Genomic DNA, 19,903 nt, shown 5'->3' with positions numbered 1-19,903 from the left:
CATTTCCCAATACATAATTACGATTTATCTTTTCTCTTTTTTTTTTTTTTCTCCCCCTCATCATATATAAAAAAGTACTATTTTAAAAAAAATAAAATATGAAATTATAATTATAATTGTGCATAGAAAATTGTATACCAATTAACAAGTTTATTATAAGTTTAGCTCTATACATTTGCCAATCCAAAACCCACTTTTTATTTTAGCTTTTCAAATTGTAAAATCCTTTAGAGTGTTGAACAAAAAATATAACTCCTTAAAATATAAAAAGAAAAAATTTTAAATAGTTTGTTGGAAATGTTCTTAATATAATAACTAGCAGAGTATTTGAAAAGGTAAAACGAGCAATATTGCATTTTAGTTCTCAAGCTTTGTATTTGGGCATTTTATCTCCAAAATTTGTCTGATTAGGTCTTTAGTTTATATTTTGTCCAAAGTCTATTAAATTACTGAGAATGTGGTGCGGATGGAAAAGACTAGATGACCTTCATATAGTTTAGCAACCTGGCGGACCCAAAAAAATTTTTCAGGGGGCAGTCTTATAAAAAAAAACATATAGTTATTTTCTTTTTCTTTTTTTAAGATACAAAACTATATATAAAATGCAATATTTTCAATATATATAGAAAAAAAAAGCGAATATTCTTTAAACGAAAAAAGGTTTTTTTTTTTTTCTCATTTGTTTTAAGGGAAAAAAATGCTTTCAAGGCTTTAATTAGTAAAATATTTTTTGGAGATCATAACGACTGATTAAAAATTTATATATGTATATATAACAAAAACTTACACATATATCATACTCCTTAAAAAAATAAACAAAGTAAATTGAAAATTAGAAAAACAAAACTAATAAAAGATTGTAAGTAAAACAAAAAAAGTGACAATCCAACATCTTTTTAATTAAAACAAAATAAAGTAGATAAATATTAAGCATATTTTTTTATTTAAATTGTTATTAACTAAATGCATGATTAACTAATTATAATTGCAATGAAATATTATTATATTAAAAATAATAATCAAATAATTATTGTTTCAATCAAATTATAGATACATATTGAATTAATAAACAATTTTGATTAAAGATAAGTAAGAGATAAAAATAAAAATGGATAAGAGGGAAAAATATTTAAAAAATTACAAACTGAAATTCAAATTATGCCCTTGGAATAGAGGAGAAGGGCATAATTATCCATTCAGGGGTAAAATTGTAAGAATATAAATAAACATAAAAAAAAAATTAAAATTAAAAGGCAAAAACAATTAAGGTGGGGCACATGCCCCCTTGTCAATATGTAGGTCTGCCATTGGCAACCAACCAACCAACCACGTGTATTAATAACCACGAAAAGAATCCAAAAAAAGTACTTTTAAACTTAGAATTTTCTAAAAATAATAAAAATTTTAAAATCTTTACAAATAGTAAAGAAATATAACGATACAGTAGTGTTGATGATTAGATATTTAGAGCTAGCTAATAAACGTAGCTTACAATTAGCTATCACATTTATCAATGGCCATATAAAAAGTATAAAAAAATATTTTTTAAGACTTAGAAATTTTCATTCAATATGATAAAAAATTAAAATATTTAAAAAAATATAGAAATATAAAAATCTTTTTGTTTATTTATTTATTTTGAAAGAAACCTTCCATTATATAATTATTGTTTTTTGTTTGTTTCAAAATATATTTATTGTTGATGATGTTTACTTGTTTAGAGCTAATAAATATTCCATCATATCTACAGCCTATTACAGTGATATTTTGATGATAAAGAGATTTAGACTTAGTTTGAGGTTGTTATAGATTATGAAAGAATCAGTAAAAGGTTTGATAAAGCAACAATAAGTTTTTTTTCATAATTTGATTAGTATTTGATAAATTATTATTTTAAAATTGTTAAAAGTTGTAAAATTAGATTTTGAGCAATTGGTAAAAATTTACTTAACTATTTTAATTATATATAATTATCAAAATAAATATGGTTGATTATTTCCTCATGTATATCAATTATTACTATACATAAATGGTTAAAAAATTATTATTAGTTAGAGGATATAATAATAATTTTAATTCAAAATCCTATTTATGTTAGAAGGAAAAATTTAAGAAGGTATCTCAATCTACTTTTTAAATTCTAGCTTTTGATGGGGATAAATTATTAAATAATCTAAAATTTATAGGTTTACTAACTACCATATTTAATGTAAAATTATCTTATAAGCCAAAAATAGGGATTTAAAAGCAATCCCAAAATCAAACTTACTCCCATATGTCCTTATTGTCAGTCTGGTAACAAAAACCTTGTTATTTTGAATTTGTCCCTAATTAGAATCCTTCACTTGTAATATAAAAATAAAATTTAATCACATGTGTTTAATTATTATTATTATTATTATTATTTTTTGAATAGATCAATTACACTTTCTAAGCATTGGGATAAACACCCTTCAAGTTTTTAATAAATCATCCACAACTCTTGGTGCCAACTAAATTACTATTATACATTTAATAAAATTAAATTAACTTTAAATGCCTCGTTATTCTATTTCTTTTTTATGATATTGCAAATTTTAATTTGAAGATTTTAAATTTTTGTTAATTGCTATTTTTAATTAATTTTAATTGAACTATATGATGGTTTTTTTAGTTTAAACCATATAAGCTTTTTTTAACTAAATGATAATTTGTAAATATATTTAATTAAATGTATTATAATTTATCATATATAATTAACTAAATATATTATAAGGTATCAAACATACTTAATTAAATATATATATAAATCTTTTTTCAGCAAAAAATTATATACTATAATGTTTTCTAATATATTTAACAAAATGTATTTGTTACATGTATATTGCTTGAGAAAGCTTATATAATTAAAATTATTATATTATTTTAAATAAATTTAATTAAAAATAAAGAAAAACAAAGGATGAAATCATTAAATTAATTATTGCAAAAAAAAAAAGGAAATAAAAGGAATTTAATAATAATTTTAAGTTTAATAAGGGCATAAGAGTAAATTTATACTAATTTAAGTGGTGGAGATAATTTACGAATAACATTGGGAATATTTTTTTGTTTCTTCCAACCATTAAGGGGATGTAAATGAAATATTATTATTATTATTAATGATTTATTTGGACCTAAAATCTCATATAATAGAATATTAAACATTGCCCTTAAACTGTCTTAGCAACGATATGTGTTTAATTGCTTGTTTTGAAAGTGAAGGAGTTATTATTATTATTTCGTGTAGGTGATTAGAATTTTTTTTACACTTCGATATCCCTTATTTTTAAAATTATTACAAATATGGCCAAATATGTTCAAATTAGTAAATACAAATATTTTTTTAAAATTACACTTTACTACCATGAAATTGTTTTTTTGAAAGATAATTATTATTCTTTTAATAAATTAGTAAATTATTAGTAAATACAAATATATTTTTTCAAACAATAAAAATAATAATACGTACATGTTATAAAGATTCAAAATAAAATTAAAAAAATTAAAAAAAAGTGATCAAGTAATTTTTACAATATAATATAAAGATTCAAAATAAAATTAAAAAAATTAAAAAACCTATAAAAAAAAAGTGATCAAGTAATTTTTAAAATATAATGTAAATTTTTTTGGCCAAGTAAAAATTTAATTAAGAAAAAAAAAAAAAACATCTACGCTGTGTGGTAGGATTAACCAGTGAGTTTTTAGATTTTACTTTGGTTTTAAGTTGTTTTAGTTTATTAATCTATTTTACTAAGTTTTAATTGGAAAAGTGTAAAAAAAGAAAAAATGGTTTAAAGGTGCAATTTTTCATGGTTTTTGTTAATTGCAATAGATTTGGACCAATTTGAGAAAAAAAATTGAAAATAGGAAGTATCAGAGTGTCAAAAGAAATTATACAGCCCCATAAATGAAATAATGTGATCCTACATGATACTAAATTTATCAAAAATACATGTATCAATATTTAATTGGTTGACATATTAATAATAACTTAAAAATAAAAAAGTGAATCCTTAAATAGATAAGTATTATTAAATGCAAATCAATCAAATAATAACATATGTAATCTTAGTAAATATGTTGGTAGATAAGATAATATCTATAGAATTATTCCTAAAATTGAATCTTGTTTTTTGTATTGGTGATGGTGATCACCAACCTATATGGCAAATTTTAAATGGACTATTTAATTCTATTATTATTATCTCTTTTTTTTTTACTAAAATCCTAAAAATGAACCCTATAATTATAGCTATTTTAATTATCATTTGACATATAGATTTTATTCATGATAGTTTAACAATGGTGACAAATAAAATTTTTCTTTAAAATTAATATTTAAGCGTTTTATAAATAACAAATTTTTAATTTCGTAACCATATATAATAATTAGAAAGAACAGTGAGTATTATTATTAAAATAGGATTATTAAAATAATTTATATTACTACATATGATATTCTTAAGTATTTATTTAACATAATATTTTTATTCATAAAATTGTATTAAAGGGAAAGAATGGGAAAGAATATTTAATATATCAAAGTCCATTTATTATAAACGTAGAAATTGAAAAACAAAAATATATAAATATAACAGTCCATCCTCATAAAAAAAAATATAGAATTTGAAATTGTTAGCGATTTGACCTAGATTGACTAAATTTGATCAAACTGGACTTTTAAATGACATCAAGTTTGTTTTTTTTTTGAGAGATACAATTCAATTTGACACATATACCATAGTGTAGAGCTCGTCAACATAAGTTCGTAAACTGGCAACATATCTAATTTGGTTACGATTAAAAAAATTTAGTTCTGGAAAATTTTTAAACATCAGTATTATATTAATGTCTAGATGAGTCCTCGATTTTTATCCGTTAATGACCTAATGGTCTATAAATATATGAGGAACCATGCCTTCATTAAAGAATTCAGAAAATATCCAAAAAGTCCAATCATTTCCTTAAACCCATGAAGCCATTTGACTTTACCCACAACCTACTTAAACACTAAACAGGGTCAAGCTGTGATTCATTTTCCAACCACCACTGTCGACATGTGCTTGACCACCAACAAACCCATCTTTTGATGACCAAGCTGCCAAATTTTCAAGCTAAACCACCAACTATCACATTGGGATCGATTGTTTGAAGTCAACAGCAGCCATTTATAATTTTCTAACTATTTGACTATTTTCCAACCATTTTAGCTTGACTCATACATCCTTCTCACCTTTATTTTTATTTTTTATTTTTTATTGGTGAGGTTCGAACCCAGCTCATAGGCTGGGATGTTGGTGCCACTAACCATCAAGGCTACCACACGACCTCACATCCTTCCCACATAATTTGGAACTTCTGAGCTAAAATATGGTCTTCGTTTGTTGTAATTCTTCATAATTTGAGAGATCCATCAACATCAAATTTGGTTGAATTTTTTTTATATATTTTATGGTCATTAGTGACAATTTTGGTTTGAGATGAGCACACTATTGTGTTATCTAACTTTTGGACTTTCCATTTATATAAAGTTTGTAAATTATAGACATTGTTTGATAATTCTTTTATTTTTGGATCAATTAGTTTAATACCATATCAAATTGGACAAATTGAAATGGGATTAGTATAATTAGGTGTAAATGAGACAAAATATATGGTTTAGTTTCATTAAATTTGGTCTTCGGAGAAAAACGCTAATTTTGGGTGTTGGATTCTTAAGATTTACTGTATAATTGGATCATTTGGTATCTAATTTATGTAATTTTTGAGTTGCATAAAGTATTTTTAAGATATTTGGTAAACACCAATATCTTGAATTTGATTTTTGGGGCCTAAGGAATATTTTTTTATTGTATTATAGGCACTTATACTGAAACTGGAGGCCACCTTACGAAGGAATAGGAATGAACCTCAATGGTATTTGTTAGTGGATTATATTTTTAAATAATTTTGGGTATATTGGTACAATACATGTCTGGTTTGAATATTTTATATATATGATTCGATTTAAATGCTTATGACATACATGTAAGATTTTACATATATGTATCATCATTTCATGTGACTTTTTGGTCAATTTTTAAATGATTTTAAATTCTAGTGAGTTTATGGTAAACGTGGAAATCTTGATATTCAAATATCACAGTATTTGAATTGATGTTTTAATATTTTTTGAAAAATGTTTATTTCTAAGTAAGAAATTGAAATTTGCTATTTTAAAGCATATATAAGCATTTCAAGGAGTTTAAAGAGGTTTATAATGATATATATTTTACTGTTGATATTTATGTTATAATATGAAATGATAATTTGGAATATTCAAATAAATGGCCGAGTTTGAATATTAAATTTTGAATTATAATACTATATTTGTTTGGAAAAAAAATGAAATGTATGATTTTGAAAAGGTTGTTATGAATACTTTATTGTTATTTTTAAATGGTGTACCATATAATATCAATGGTTCTGTTATATATTATTAGCCATATGCAGGCTTAGTCATTTTATGTGTAGTTAATTACGATATAAGAGAATGATTATAAGTTATGTGTCATTCTCTTGAAGTGATAATAAGTTGTGTGGCACTCCCTTCTAACATTGGTTTATTTGTATCTCTTTACTGTCTAATGGTATTTTGGGACATCTTACACCTATTGACATTGCTAGGTATATCGTATAGTATAGTGTATAATTTTCTGGCATATATACATATATTGGTAATTTTACTTTGTTTTCTTTATCGCTTTTATTATTATGATTATATTGTTTATTGTTGAGCATTAAATTTATATTTCTGTTAGTTATTAATTAAATTTTTTAATTATGAAATACTTATTTTATGTATTGATTTGAGATACAAAATAGGTCTTGTGAAAAAAAATTTAAAAACAAAAACTTTTCAAAATAGTACAAGTAAGGTCTTGAATGAAAAATTTTGAAATTCAATGACTATTTTCATATTATAATTTTGTTCCACCTACTAAACTTGTCTTGTAATTTTATTTTTAAACTGTTTGCCTAGGTCTTATCTGATTAGTTATGTCCATCACATTCAGACAATTTCATTGTCTGTATAGTTTTTCTGCTATTAATGTATCATTCTTTTTTTTTTAACTCTAATAATAGTGAATATTATTTCTTTCATTGAATTCTGATGTACATTTTATATTGAGCACTTCAACATTTTACATTTATTCATTTGTGCCGTTTAAATTGCTTTGGTGGATTAACCGTGATATGTATGTATTATCTTGATCAATGATTGTGTGAGAATTCTATAAAAAATTTCTATGTTATTTTATCTGTACTATTGTATTGTATCCAAACTACAGAAATGTTTTACTAATTTTTGATCGGAAATCTGGTACAACTTTTTTAGACAAGATTACTTCGGGTCTTCAAGAAAGAGTTGGGAGCGTTCCTCTCAATAGATTATCTTTATTAACGAGGGTCAATGTTGGTATTTTTATGGTAATCAATGAGAGAGCTAAAATCTTTGTCACTCTCTACATTACTTACGTGGCATATTTATATTTTTATATTCACATTCTCATCGACAATGCTTTAAAAAACTAGCCTTCTACTATTAAATCAACTTCTAAAGTATCTAGATTTTTGAGAATTAAACCTTTTTAAATTTTTTTAAAATATATTTGTTTAATTAATAAGAATCAAAGTTGGTATGTAATGGCAGCCAATGATCGAAGCTAAAATTTTTAAGAATGCAACATATTTATTTTTATAATTTACATTATTATTGGAGATACTTTAAAAAAACTCTTTCTGCAACTTCTCAAAATCAGCTACTAGAGCAAGCATATTCTCAGAGAATTAAACTTTTTAAATTTTACCAAGTACTTAAAATTAGTTTTTGATTATTTTATGATAAATTTTAAAGCTCCTAAAGCAGTCTCAAACAGGGCAAAGTCTCCTTTAAACCATGGCAGTGTCGACGACAACAGTTTTACCAACCGTTGTGGTTATTACCTACATACAATGGCTGACGAGTCTTTAAGACTGTTTTACATGACGGCCAACGATACAGTAAACCCATTTTTCCAAGGTCATTTTTAACCATCATAAGATCAATCCACGACGATTAGGAACGGTTATGGTTTCCTTTCCAAGATAGTATGTTATTTTGGCATCGTTTGCACCTTTATCCTTTTATTTTCAAAATTTTTAGGCAAAAACTTTCATTACAGTTTGAATTTTTTTTTTATTTTTTTTTTGGTTGTATATACTTAACTTTTACATTTCATTTTTAGCAAAGACTTTCCTTTGAAGTTCTCATTTTTTAAGTATAAAAATATAAAATTGAACAGAAATTGATGGGTGAAATGAGAAAAAAATTAAAGTAGTATAACATATATTTTTAATTTAATAAAAAGTAATAATCAGAGGTCAAACAATTTAATTTCTAAAAATGTTATGAGTTAAATATTATCATTATAAAATCTAATTATTTTATTTTAGTCTATCAATAAAATGGTGAAGTTTTTTTTTTTTTTAAATTTAACATAGAATTTCTAATACAATTTTCTATTTTATTCTAAAAAGAAAAAAGAAGAATTGTAAAGAAAGTGAAATATACATGCAAAAAAAAAAAAAAAATTCAAACCACAAGGGAAATTTCTTCAACAAAATGAAAATAGAATGGCAAGTATGCAAAAGTTTTAAACTACAAGGAAAGTTTTGTGAAATTATCCCTTTTTTTTTTACTCTCTTTTTTTGGATGATTGATTCCACGTAATTTGCTGATAAATAAACTTAACTAAATAGCTTGAAGGCTGTCATATGGTTGAGACTATTAATATAGACGAGCATAGATTGTGTAGTAGATGCAGTGTGTTCACTATTCGAGATTGTGGGGGTATACCAATATCTAATTTTCCAATACTTTTTTTATTTTAAGAAAAACTTAATTAAATGATTACATTCAGAATTGTATACATTCCTTTCACAAATAAATAAATAATTTGCATTAATAAGAATCATCAATTAATCCACATAATAGTGCGCCCTGAAAAACAAGATAGAATTGCCAAGTGTAAAAATTAATATTTATGTTAATATATACATATATATATATATATAATGTATAGTAATATATATGGTAAAAATCTGTCATACCTATTTCATGTTAATATTTCTCTTTTTGGTTAAAAGTCCAAAATTAAAAAATGCAGTAATATATATATATATATATATATATTTATGGATTTATGAAGTAAAATATTGATAAGGAGACTGTGATCCCCAGATTTATATTATGAAGTTCTTTTTTTTTTTTTTTTTTTTGGTTATTATTTATATCATGAACTTAGAATGATATTATGACATGCTTCTTAATTATTAACATAATTATTAGGGTTTTTCCTTTCTTTTTTATTTATTTTTTTAAAGCAGAAAATCATGAGGCTATTCAATCCAGCGGCTGACAAACAATGTGAGGTGAAATCATACCAACCAGATAAGTTCCAGCAGCAATCAGCATCACAGCACATACCCTTTTGCTGTTTTCTTGTCTTGTAGCTAGCCGTCTAATAGATGGGTTGCAAAAGAAAAATAAATAAGTAAATAAATCAATTTATTTATTAAAAAAAAAAGATCAATTTAAAAATATATTATATTAAAATAATTGTTAAAAAAAAAAAAAAAAACAGGCCCACACATGACATTGAGTTGTTATAATGCCCTGCTTCTGAGACTCTGATACACAGAGCACAGGTTTTCAAGTGATAAAAAGTTTGAATCATCTTGAACGTTCACGTTGGAAGAACCAGAGTGAAAGAGAAAGAGATAGCTCTATATATATTATATATATATACACACACACATAATTGTATAAATATATACGTCGCAGAGAGAAAGGCAGAGCAGTCAACAGTTTGACGTTTGAGAAACTTTTTGCCTTTTCTGTTTTTCCGTTTCTTGCTCTTTTCTGAGTCTGCTTCGAAAAACAGAGCCTTTTTCTCTATTCACGGGGTATTTTACAGCTGGTCCATCAGCTTTCTGAATTTTATTTATTTATTTTCTTTTTAACAAAGATTTCTCATACTTTTAGATTTCTTTCAGAATAAAACACTACTGGAATTGCCTGAAGTTTCTGATTTTTTTTTTCTTTGGTTTTCTTTTGATGGCCTTTATTTGATTTACCAATATTGTTGATTGATTATGGCAGCAGTGTCGTTGGAGGTTGTCTTTTTCTCTGTTTGGTTTCCGAGAAAACCGAGTAACAGTAAAGGATTTGGAATTATCTACTTTGCTTTCGAATCTGCTTATTTAGTTGATTTGGGTCCGTTTGTTAAGCTTTGGACAATGTGAAAAAAAAAAAAAATCGGAGGTGATGAAGCGTTTAGTTTGTTTTTCTAGTCCTATATTTTCTCGGGAACCAAACAGACTAGTTGCATGCATGGTCCTTTTTCAAAACTTCATACTTAACGCTAGAATATCTGATCGATCCGTCTATGTTTTTGTCTATACCAGTATAATCTTTTTACTTACAGTTGTTCGATATTTTTCGGATCCTTTTTTTTTTTTTTTTTTTTTTTTTTGGTTTTTCCTTAACTAGTATTCTTCCTATTATTATGAACAATCATATTAACCAAATTTTTCTTAGTTTTAATTCATTTTGAATAATTTTGACGTTCTTTTTCCAAAACAAAGCCAATCAAGTAGGAAAAAGAAAAGCAATAAGAATCTGTATTGTACGCCTAATTTTTAAATTTTACACTCATTGAATCGAAGTTTGTCTTATTTTCGTAACTGGGCTAGTTGAAGGCCCATAATCTGAGAAGGTTTTCCAATGATTTTATAGGGGTTTCGGAGCTTTTTGCAAGAAGGCAATTGGGAGAGGAAAATAATTAAAAAAAAAAAAAATGAATAACTCTGTCTCGGATCACAGTCTTTACATTGAGAGTGATGAAGAAGACGATGAAAAGGAATTTCACAAAGGGGAAGAAGATGGAAACGATTCAGATTCTTCCAATTCTTCAACTGAAATCCAGCAGCAGAACAAACCCAGTTCTTACAACACCTCGTGGCCACAAAGTTACAGGTATACAAAATCTCTTTTCAATTCATATTAGTCATATTGTTTCGGATTCATGGTTTTCACTGACTACCTTGAAGTTTTATCCAAGAGATGGTAAAAAGTAATTTTGTCCTTGTTTGTCTATGTAATTTCCAATTCATTCCATTTATTATTATTATTATTATTATTATTATTATTATTATTTTTGGTTTTGCTGGAAAATCATAGTGTCTGATTTGATTTGGTTCGGTGTGAAAGGTAATAGATCCATTTATGAAAGGGCTTAATCAGTTAACTGTAGAGGGAAAGTGAGTCTTCCTTTGATTTAGATTGTGGTCAAATTTGCAAGGAAGAAAGCAAAATAGAATTGAATTTATTGGTTGGTTGTTCCTGTTTGGATCCTGGGTTGGGTTATGTCCATCACAATTGTTGGCTTTTATTTGATTATTAAGGCATGTCTCCTATTAATTAATCTGTCAACTCATACCACACCAACTTTAATATTTGGGAAAAAAGCTCTTTTTTTTTTTCTTTTTTTTCAGAAAAAAGACTAATATTAAATCAAGATTGTGACAAAAGCTTGCGATTTATTTTGGAAAAAAAGAAAAAGAAAAAGAAAAGCTTGTCGCTAAAAATCCTTGCTGATTTTCAGGCAATCCATCGATCTATACAGTAGTGTGCCATCTCCAAGTATTGGGTTTCTTGGAACTCCTTCATTGACGAGATTAGGCAGTTCGTTTCTTTCCTCGTCGCTAACAAGAAGGCACACTCCCGAATCTTTAGGCGCGGTAACAAAACCTTTGTTGCCAACGGCTGATGATGAGAAATTGTCACAACAAAGACGGAGTTCGCATTCTTTGCTACCTCCTCTTCCATCAAGGAGGTCTTCGATAAAGAAGGATGATAAAGCCTCCAAGGTTTCACATGAACTCCCTATTTCCCGTCAAAGCTCTTACGCTCAGGCTGTTCTTAATGGTAAGCATATTTTGTTACTATTAAAGGTTTCAATGACACATCAAAAATTGTGGTAGAAAATGCAATGTGTTTCTCATTTGTTGGACTTGGAATTGAAATCTTGGAACTTGTAAGGATATATAATATATGATAAATTACCTAGAACAAATTTTGATAAGAAGAACAGTAAACGGCAAAAGGACATGGATCCCACTTAAGCATCTATATTATCCATACGATAAATCCAAAGTGTTTGGCATGCCACGTGCCTCGTTAGGATTACTTGCACTTCTTAGCTTCAGTCCATGTCATCCAATCAATTTAAGGGACCACGTTGTCAAATCATCTAGTATAAATTATGCTGGCCAGTCCCTTAGCCTCTCATAGATAAAATTCACATTATTGGTCTCAATTTTGTCTCCATCAAAAACCTCACATGGCTCATAAAATTTCTTATTATTAACCTCACATGGGTCATAAAATTTCTTATTATTCTGCTTCTACTTGCCATAATTCAATGAGGCAAGTGAGTTTCTAGGGATTTCTTACTTTAGCTAATGTCACTTCATGTCCCACACAAATATTAAGTATATTGTTTTCTTTTTCGTTTTTGTGGAATGAATGTGACTGGTTTACAATAATTTGTCTGTGTACAATATATATATATATATATATATTATAATTATATACATGCATCATTGTTCATTGTCTATATCTTAATATTATCATCACCTTTAGACATGCCTATATTGACCTCATCCATGATATGGCATCCTAAGCTCTTAGCCTCCATTAGGATGCACATGTAAAGATCAACTACCCAACAAGAAGACATGTATTGTTGCTCATAAGCTCTTTTGGCTTCTCTATAGATGTTCAATTCTGCTCCACTTAAATGTTTTTTATTTTTTATTTTTTATTTTTGAAATTGCCAATATATAAGGATGGCTAAGAGTATATAGCTTGGTATATATAATCCTTTTGTGTAATGTATAATACAGGCATCAATGTGTTATGTGGAGTTGGAATCCTTTCCACCCCTTATGCAGCCCAACAAGGAGGATGGCTTGGCCTTTCTATTTTGTTTTTATTTGCTTTGCTCTCATTCTACACTGGAATGCTTCTGCGTTACTGTTTGGATAGCGAACCAGGGCTCGAAACATACCCGGACATTGGCCAAGCTGCTTTTGGTTCTGCGGGCCGAGTCGCCATTTCAGTTAGTATACTCCTCTTTTGAACTTTAATGTAATTTGTCCTTGTAAGTTATGTCATTATGTTCTGGTTTATTTATTTATTATTATTTTTTTCCCTATGGTTGCAGATAGTACTTTACGTGGAATTATATGTAAGTATAGCTTCCTTGACTAAGTGTTTCTGTTTCATATAATTTTTATATATAGGATGGCCAATGAGGATGAGGAAGAAAAATCAATTGTCTACCCACGATGACCAACTTTATATTCCCGGGACCCATGTATAGATCTCATTTATTGAGCCCCTGATCTAAGTTGGGTCCATATTTTTGGATCTTTCTGGTCTAGTGTTTCTGATTAGTCCATTAATGATGTGACTCGAATAAAATCAATGCAAGTGGCTTCTTTGTCATGGTTCTCATTCATCATAATATTCCTTTCATCCTCACCGCGCCTAGTTCTCATTAGTTTTCATATGCACGGTAAACAAATTTTGTACTGCATTATACCAAGTAAAATAGTACTATTTTGTACTAGTTGTTACGTTCTTATACCAAGTAAAGAAAAAGCAATATTTTTTTCATCTTTTGTACTGTTTTTCATATTAATGTTAGGCCATTTACAGCAATTTTGTATTTCAGCTTTTGTCACAGTCCATATGACTTGCACCTTTCCACACCCTAAAATCGTTATAATAATAATAATAATAATAATAATAATAGTAATGATAATAATAATAATAAAGAAGAGAGACTTTCTTTGATCTCGGCTAAGGGCAAAGTAAGGACTGTGGAAGAAAAATTGAATGGAAATTCCGTAGTTAGTTGAGTTTTTACGATGTTGTTTCTATTCCTTAAGCAATGTTCTTCCCATGCAGGCTTGTTGCATTGAATATATAATTTTGGAGAGTGACAACTTGTCTTCTCTATTTCCAAATGCGCAATTAAGTTTTGGTGGGTTTGAGTTAAACTCACACCTTCTGTTTGCTTTCATGACCACCATTGCTGTTCTTCCTACAGTTTGGCTCCGGGACCTTACCGTTCTTAGTTATATCTCCGGTATGTACTTTTTTCAAGTCATTGTAACGATTGAAACATTCTTTTTTTGCATACAACATATCTTGCACTTGGTCTTTTTAAACAATAAAAATTATTGTTCATGACAATTCTTAAAATTGTTGGTCGAATTCTTTCAAGTTTTACAATTCTTCTTTCCCTTTGGCTGTGGATGGTTTACATTAAACAGCAGAGTGTGCAATAACAAAATACTTTGCGGTTTTTTAAGAAATTCCAACGTTCTATTCTTCTTTTTCCCAGCTGGTGGAGTAATTGCATCAATCTTGGTGGTATTTTGCCTATTTTGGATTGGTGCCGTTGATGGAGTTGGCTTTGAGAATAGAGGGACAACATTAAACCTTGCAACTCTTCCTGTTGCTATCGGTCTTTATGGTTATTGCTACTCAGGACATGCTGTTTTTCCTAACATATATACCTCAATGGCAAAACCAAACCAGTTCCCTGCAGTGCTCTTGACATGGTAAATAAAAGATGCTCAAGCTTTGTATGAACGAAAATATTAGTTTTTCACTGCATCGATAGATTTATTTTATGCACAGTTCGGTTTCTTTCAATATTTTCTTTTATGAAGTTATAAATTTTCATCAACTGTTACATGATATTCGGTGTTTACAATAAAGAAGCACTCAGTCCTTCCAAGTTTTGTCCATTCAGTAGGTAGGCATTTTGCTCAAAATATAAAATTTACATTTGATTTTATTCTTGATCTAGTTTTGGTATTTGCACCGTGATGTATGCTGGAGCTGCTGTTATGGGATATAAGATGTTTGGAGAATCAATAGAATCACAATTTACTCTTAACTTGCCTCAAGATAAGGTTGCCACTAAGATTGCTGTGTGGACTACGGTATGCTCATGCCTACGATGGATCTTTTTGATGCTTTCTGTTTTTATCATGCATATGACTCTTTTTCTCACTAAGTTTGTTTATTTATTTTTCCCTAATTTTTCTTACCAAGCTTGTTTATTTATTTTTCCCTAATTCTTTTTGTCCGCTCCTTTGCGGGGCTAAAAGAGAGGAGAATGGGGGGAATGGGCACTAGAGTAGGATAATGATTGTCCTTTCGTAGTATCCTTTTATATGGGTATTAAGCACTTTTCTTCTTAAAAATCCTGGTTTCATTTTGTCAGCCAGAAAAGAGTCATCTGGATCAGAAAATTTATTGATAGTTAATATTTTCCTTTAGGATACAGAAGGTAGGTAATTTTGGTCCCTTGGTAGGATTTGATCTTTAGGTTTTTGGTAGGCTGATTGCTCTCTTTACTCATAGAATTTAAAAGATATTGTGTTGGAGTAATGGCTGAACCAGTCTTCTTTGGTTTACCTACATTTTAGCTCAATGTGACAGTCAAAGTCAATTTAAGTGACAAAAATTCCTGGTTACCATCATACCTTATTAGGCAGGTCATTTTGAGCTTTATTATTTCTCTTGCCCACTTCAAACTTATATTTTACATTGTTTATGCATGACGCAAAATCTTGCCTTCCAACTCTTTATTGTTAAAGCTAGTGGATAACACCTGTATTTCATGTTTGTTCTTTTGCAGGTTGTTAACCCGTTTACCAAATATCCTTTCTTTAAGTTATGCATATAAATTAAAGTGTTCTATCTGATGCTAAAGAAAGGGGGAAAAAGAGGGTGGTTAAAGAGTTTCTTTAGGCAATAGATGGTGGTTCTTTTTATCTTACTAACACTTATCGAACTAAATTGTTAGTAGAAGAATTTGTTTAGTCATCTTGTTGACACTAAATTGAAAATCTTAACATAGCATCGGAAGTCTTATTTTTGATGATATAAATGAGTTGGGCCATCCAGGAAGTCTATAAAGCAATAGCTAATACGAAGTTGATCAAGATTGTAATAAAAATATACAATGGAACATAGAAGAACAGGTTTGTCAATTTTGCGGGGGAAGTACAAACTAGTTGTTCATCTCTTTATCTTTCTTTGTTACTTCCTCTACTCATAACAATTTACAATAAAGTAATAGCATAACCAAAATTATTCTGATATGTTTAACATGCATGGATAAAAATATTGTGTTTCCTTAATTTGAACCACGTATGCATTAACCATATCTCCGGTGGCAATGAGTCTGGAAGAGTTGATACCATCAACTCACATCAAGTCTCATATATACGCTATTCTTATTCGAACGGCACTGGTGATCTCGACCCTCGTTGTTGGACTCGCCATCCCCTTCTTTGGTAAGTCTCTCCTCCAATTCATCATTGATTTGTTCTGTTTAATTGTCAAGGAATCTATCTTTCTGTTCCTTTGTTCTCTTGTCTAACAAATCGACCACATGAACAAAGAAAACACCTACTTTGGCTTTTCCGTTTCACTACATAGTACTGAATTGCCTTATTTATTTATTTTTTTGGCTTCTTACAGCTCTTGTTATGTCGCTTATTGGATCTTTACTCACAATGCTTGTAGTAAGTTCTCCCTTCTTCTCTTCCAGTTGTAGTAGTAGCTCTTCCTATATAGCATTCCAGGCCATATAATCAATGAGTTTTAAGTCATATAAACATGCATATGTTATTGACATCTATTTTTCTGGCAGACCTTGATTCTTCCTTGTGCTTGTTACCTGAGCATTTTAAGGGGGAGAGTAACTTGGTTTCAGGTATGATTATCATTTTGGTTCCTCATTTGAAGGTCCTTTGCATTATCTGTTCTCATATCAAAGATTTTCATAATTATTATTTTTTTAATTTTCTTTTAATTTTTTTTTTTAATTTTTTCAGGGAATCTCATGTGTTACAATCATTACAGTAGGTGTTATATGTGCACTTTTTGGATCATACTCGGCTGTCTGCAGAATTATAGAGAGTTTGAACAGTTGAAGTTTTCTGGATAATTTTCTCAAACATTGAGACAAACATTATGTAGTCTAGCTTCTTGAAATTATATTGCATTTAATGGTGTCCATCATTTCCAAATGTTGAGTCAATTTTGGTCTCTGCTCCCACTTCTCCGTGTTGTTTCCATAATTTGAGGAACTTGTGTGTTTTGCTATGATATACTTCAATTGCCCAAATTTGTGTTTTATGGTTGTAATTTCCTCTATTTATTAAGATCAATAGTTTCTTTTTCCTCTACTTCTGTCACACGGTTGCAAGCAATATCATATTGTTATGCTCAATGGAAGAAAAAATGATATCTGTATCGAGTTGACATGCTTACAGAATTGGCAGTTGGAGTAGAGTTCTATATTTTGGGAATCTGATCACAAGGAAATCCCAAATTCTAATGGTTTTTGTTGCAAAGCGTTGTAAGAACTAACGGGTACGTAAACTGATTCAAGTGTTTCAATCCGATCTCACTTTTTATAGCTTTTCTAACAATAAAGTTTAATTCACCCACCAAAAAAAAAAAAAAAATGAAAAGTTTGGATGCAGAGTTGTTCTAGATTAAACTGTATCATCTCAATGATTTTTAAAAAATAATTAAATAAATATACAAGTTGATGAGAATATCGTTTGCAATTTTGCATTACTATTCACCTAGTTTTCCTTGCTTTGATGTCACTTTGCCTGAAGAATCTCAAATTCTGAACACAAAAAGTAAATCAAATTTTGAAGACAAAAAAGTTTTCCTTCCTACAAAAGATCATGGTTAGTTAAGTACGGGATGATAAAAATATGTAAGTGATACGAATATGTATGAATTGTTTTATTTGGAAATTCTATGGTGAGGACGGTCCGCATGAGCACCGCAGTATTAATGACGGTTTTTTATAGTATTAACGACGGTTTCTTAGAAAATCGTCACCAATACTATGAAAAATCATCACCAATACTATGGTCCGCATGAGGACCATCCGCACCATAAACAGACTGTTGTTTTATTTATTTAAAAATATGAAAAAAATTCTGTCAAAAAATATATAAACAGAAAGTTTATAAATTTAGTATGTACATGTGTAATATATTATAATAAAAAAATATGTGACGAAATATACTGAAATTAATTTATATTAAAATTAGTTTATACACACACACACACACGGATCAAAATATAACTATTAGTAAAATAATAATAATTTAATATAACCAAAATTGTAAATAATTAAAAGAATAAAAAAAAATAATTTAAAAATCTTTTCTATACTCATTTTTTTATGTTTTTGTAAAAGAGAAAAAAAAAATTGTTTATTTTTTCAAAACTATATTTTTTTTTTCATTTGTATAATACGTAAATACATTTAATTCTTGCTTTAAACTTTTCATTTTAAAAAAAAACATATATTTTTTTGGATACTTAAAATAAATACAGAATATGAAATTTTTTATTTCGTTAAATACATATATTATATGCATGGTATTTGTGAATTTACTATTTATGAATTTACTAACAAGGCTAAAGATGTATATGATTATTCCTGAGGAAAATTTAATTTACAATAAATAAGGAGACATTTTCTCACAAATGTGGACAGTGGACTAGTAATTTAGTAAGTATGAAATTAATAAATAATAAATAAATAACATGTCCACTCTCAAAAATATCAAAGGACTAAATAAGCTAGATAGCTTGATTCAATCAATCAAAAAGAAAATGATGGTTCCGTTATTGCCTCGGATGGTCCCATGCTGCATAGCGAGAGCTCTGGCCTTATGCCTATAATACTACTAGGAGACATCTTTTTTTTATCCAAAAAAAAAAAAAAATGATGGTATTCAAATTTGCAATAAGATCCTATATATGTTTAGTATTTTTAGTATCGTAATATCTCAAAGTTGTTGGCTAATGTAAATATTCCCAAACTTTTCTTTTTTTTTTTTTTTTTTTTTTTGGAGAAAAAGAGTAGCAATTAAATTAACTAAGAAGTGTAGTTACAAAGATCAGCTTGAATTACATTGTTTAGCCACATAGGCCCATCTTCAAGCCAAGATTCATACACAGATAAAGTAGTTGCATATTTAGCAACACAGTGTGCTGCATTATTCATTTCTCTAATATTAAAACAGCACTCCAGGCTTGCATGATTCAATAACAAGCTTGTAATTTCTTCAACTAGAAAACAAGAAGGATCCAAAAGATTCCCTCCATTCTTAGAATTAACCAGTCTAACTACCAAAAGGCAGTCGCTAACTATGGTACCAGTACTAAGGTCAGCCTCGATACAAAAGGTGAGTGCCTCTCTAATTGCAGTAAGCTCTACATGAAGAATTGACCAAAATGCTTCAATCGGTTTAGCCAGTACTCCCATAAGTTCTCCATAATCATTTCTCACAACAACCCCCACCCCAATCTTAAGATTGCCTGGTTTAATTGAAGCATCAACATTTATTTTAAGATTCCTTCTTATGTTGGTGACCAATATTGAATGTCACATGGTGGATTGCTTGGGATTGGTGCCTAAATAGCTTCCTTATATTCACCATGCTTACAAGCGATAGAGTCCAACAAAATAGCATTAGATTTAATAATGTTGCCATGCAAAAACGCATTCCTTCGATTCCATAAACTCCAACATGTCCAGGCAAATTTTTCACACTGAAAGTCTTTTAGAGTTGTCAAAACCTCACAACACAGAGAGCCAAAAGAGTTGTATATACCATCTTTCAAATTGAAATAGAACTCAATTTGTTTCCAGAGCTTCACCACACTTCT

The 19,903-nt window shown here is 28.4% G+C and overlaps 1 protein-coding gene across 2 annotated transcripts; it reads left to right on the top strand.

Moving 5' to 3' along the window:
* The first annotated feature begins 9,730 nt into the window (after nt 1-9,730).
* On the top strand, nt 9,731-17,385 carry LOC107413737 (amino acid transporter AVT1C). Of its 2 annotated transcripts, none has more exons than XM_016021781.4 (13): nt 9,731-10,008; nt 10,841-11,080; nt 11,709-12,031; nt 13,012-13,226; nt 13,332-13,355; nt 14,081-14,261; nt 14,520-14,739; nt 14,991-15,126; nt 15,828-15,847; nt 16,343-16,488; nt 16,676-16,719; nt 16,848-16,910; nt 17,032-17,385. In XM_016021781.4, the coding sequence occupies exons 2-13, from the start codon at nt 10,902-10,904 to the stop codon at nt 17,128-17,130; spliced, it is 1,650 nt and encodes a 549-aa protein (XP_015877267.3). In that variant the 5' UTR covers nt 9,731-10,008; nt 10,841-10,901; the 3' UTR covers nt 17,131-17,385. The 2 variants fall into 2 exon arrangements, with proteins under 2 accessions (XP_015877267.3, XP_015877268.3); XM_016021782.4 differs by having other exon boundaries at nt 10,821-11,080.
* Nucleotides 17,386-19,903: the final 2,518 nt, after the last annotated feature.

This window comes from Ziziphus jujuba, chromosome 8, assembly GCF_031755915.1.
Source record: "Ziziphus jujuba cultivar Dongzao chromosome 8, ASM3175591v1".
Classification (NCBI taxonomy): Eukaryota; Viridiplantae; Streptophyta; class Magnoliopsida; order Rosales; family Rhamnaceae; genus Ziziphus; species Ziziphus jujuba.
Note: the sequence above shows the minus strand (reverse complement) of the source record. Positions and strands in the feature narration are given on the sequence as shown.